Below are 2,831 nucleotides of genomic sequence, written 5' to 3' on the forward strand. Positions count from 1 at the left end.
GTCTCACACAGACAAGATGCTCTTGTGATCAGTGTTGACCCCGGGTTTAAATCAGATTATGTAGGTCCTGCAGACTTCCTAACAGAGGGTTTCCTGTGTACAGTCCTACCCCATGACTCCGTCCAGTCCGAGCAGCAGCAGCAACAGCAGCAGCACAGGCCTGGAACAGCTCAGCAAAACCAACCTGTACATTCGCGGCCTGCCTCCTGCTACTACAGACCTGGATCTGGTTAAACTCTGCCACCAGTGAGTTCACACCAAACAAAACAAATACCCTCTTTTCTCACTGTTGTATCGACATTTTAGGTGCTTGCAAAAGCTAATATAAATGTCTGTTTTGATAAGTTTAAATACAGGCGGTACAAATGTTGTTCCATCCATTTTCTCAACCCACTATATCCCTTTAGGGGGTCACAGGGTACAGTCTGTCGCAGGGTACAAATGTTATTCCTAGGTCTTTAATTTCTGAAAACACATTTAAAACGAGATCTACCAGAACTGTCAAACTCTTAATGGAAGAGTAGATTGGAGTTCTGTTGCAAAACATGGTTGGATTTCTTCACTTTTCAGAAGAAAGCGTGCAACAAGGTGAAGGGTCTCTAAGCTCAGCATCCTTTTTCCAAACCAACACGTCTCCTCTAGATAATATGTTAGACAAACACAAACGGTCCTTTTTCAGCATGGGAGGAGTGCAACAGAGGTTAAGTCTGTTGTTCTGGTTTGCCCTCAGGCTTGGGTACAGTATGTTCTGATGACTTTACTCCTGGTTCCAAGTACTACCTTGCTTAGTAGAAATATATCTGAAACTTTGATGGAAGGTCCTGAATATCCATCACATCATAATCATACACTAACACCACAAAGAGATACACGTTGACACACGTTATCCCTATCTATGTAGAGCGTGATTATGTACACGACTGTCGTGCCAGCTTCGGATTAGTTTGGAGCACAAAAGTTAAAGGAAAATTGGATATTTTATGCACCCATTGACTGTATACAAGAAATGGACTGAGTGATTCCTCCCTCTTTGCGTTCCAAAGAGGAAGTACCCACTGGTTCTAAGAAAAATCCCATGGAATTCTGTTGAGAAATAAACAGCTATTACTCAGTCATTTTAATTGTCAGAATAACCATTCTTGCTCTGCAGCATTTTTTTAACATGTTCTTGCTAATCCTATTTTTGCATGTTTTTTTTTCTTTTAGTCCAAAATATTCATTCAGATGCATCAATAAAATTATGTGGTCGAACATTGAACATTAGAAGCACTTGATTAACAGATTCTCCCTCTTTCAAGTGGTAGGGGCGAGGACTTCCAACAAGCTAACTCTGATTGCCAAAAGTGTGGTTGCCATAGAAATGATGACTCAGACTGACCCGAACCAATCACTGCTTACTAATGACTACTGGCTCCAACATGGCGATGTTCATTTAGCAAAAAATGACTTAATTTCATGGAGCCAGAATTAAACCTTTTTTTATGAGTGACATCACACTCACTCAGTCCAGTTCTCTTGTACAGTCAATGGTGTCACCCGGGAATCGGAATTCGATTTGGTAAAAACTTTGCACAAACTCCCGGATGTATTTTTAGAATTTGATTCAGATTCAAGTATCAGTTAAAATTCCCACACAACTTGTGCGTACAAATCCATATTTTCATTCATGTAAAAGCTCAAAATTCTTGCACTTTATGACTTATGAGACTATATTAAGGAGACTTTGAGATGAGTTACAGACAGTTACTTTATAAGTGTGTTTATTTCCTCAGTGTCATGAATGTTCAGAATTTCACAGCAGCGGCATACTGTCAGAAGGAACCGTAAGAACCAAGACTTTTTAAAAAGTCTCTTGCAAATACAATCAACCCCCAACCGCTGCAGCTAAATCAGATAAAGACTTCAAAGAAAGAAAACAGACGACAACCCCAACAGAATACTTTCACATTTTAGTCTTGTATATATACATATATATATATATATATATATATGTATGTATGTACGTATTCAAGTGAGCGTTTCCATTGAGTGTTGGACCATCAAGCCGCATGCGAGGTGTAGACCAATGGCGTAGCTGTGCAATTACAGCATTTCGCCGTATTCGCGGATTCAGTGTCTCCAGTCACTAACCACCACAGATGAGGGAGGAATACTGAATGCAAAAAAGGAATTATTCTTTGAAAGAAGATTGCGGGAGGTGAAGAAGAATACAGCTGAAAAGAGGACAAAACTTTCGCCTTGGATCTTGAGTCAGAAGACGCTCTGGTCAGACGCTTGCTGTTATCGTAAAACATTTCCACCAATCAATGGATTTCATTATGTGACGACAGTAGCTCCGCCCTAACTGGTCCGTTCCATTTTTCTATGGACCAAAAATGGTGTGAATCGGTGCGGCCTAATGGGTCCATTTTATAATGGAAACACTCAAAATACCGTACCGTTCCAGTCCTGTCTGGACCACTCAGTGGAAATGAGGCATTAGACTATTTTTTGTTTTGCTGTTCTTCCTTACAGCTCAGTGGTCACTTTCAGTTCTTTAAAATAATGTCAGTTACAAACACCACACTCACAAAGAAATCCTAAATAATTTTATCTACTTTTTCTGGTTTGTGTACTGCGAAATTCTGTAACTACTTAATATTGAACACATTCTCTGTTTTATAAATTAAGATCTTTGGTTAATGTTTTTTTACACTGAATAAAACATAGAAAACCTTCAACATTAAAATTGAGGGTATAAATAGAAGGAAAAGAAGTCCAGATGTTGTGGTGTTAGTGTAAAAACATGTTAAAAAAGTTTAATTTAGACTTCCATTCTTGGCTAAAGTGCT

General features: G+C 39.1%; 1 protein-coding gene across 1 annotated transcript in view; it reads left to right on the plus strand.

Annotated features, from left to right (window-relative positions):
- Positions 1–132: 132 nt before the first annotated feature.
- The window catches only part of LOC112161153, a gene marked incomplete at its 5' end in the record, with an annotated part of 19,218 nt that continues 16,519 nt past the window's right edge, over positions 133–2,831 (plus strand). The window contains 1 exon segment of the mRNA XM_024296181.1: positions 133–246. Within this exon segment, the coding sequence (XP_024151949.1) occupies positions 133–246 (114 nt within the window).

This window comes from Oryzias melastigma, linkage group LG3 (assembly GCF_002922805.2).
Source record: "Oryzias melastigma strain HK-1 linkage group LG3, ASM292280v2, whole genome shotgun sequence".
NCBI lineage: Eukaryota > Metazoa > Chordata > Actinopteri > Beloniformes > Adrianichthyidae > Oryzias > Oryzias melastigma.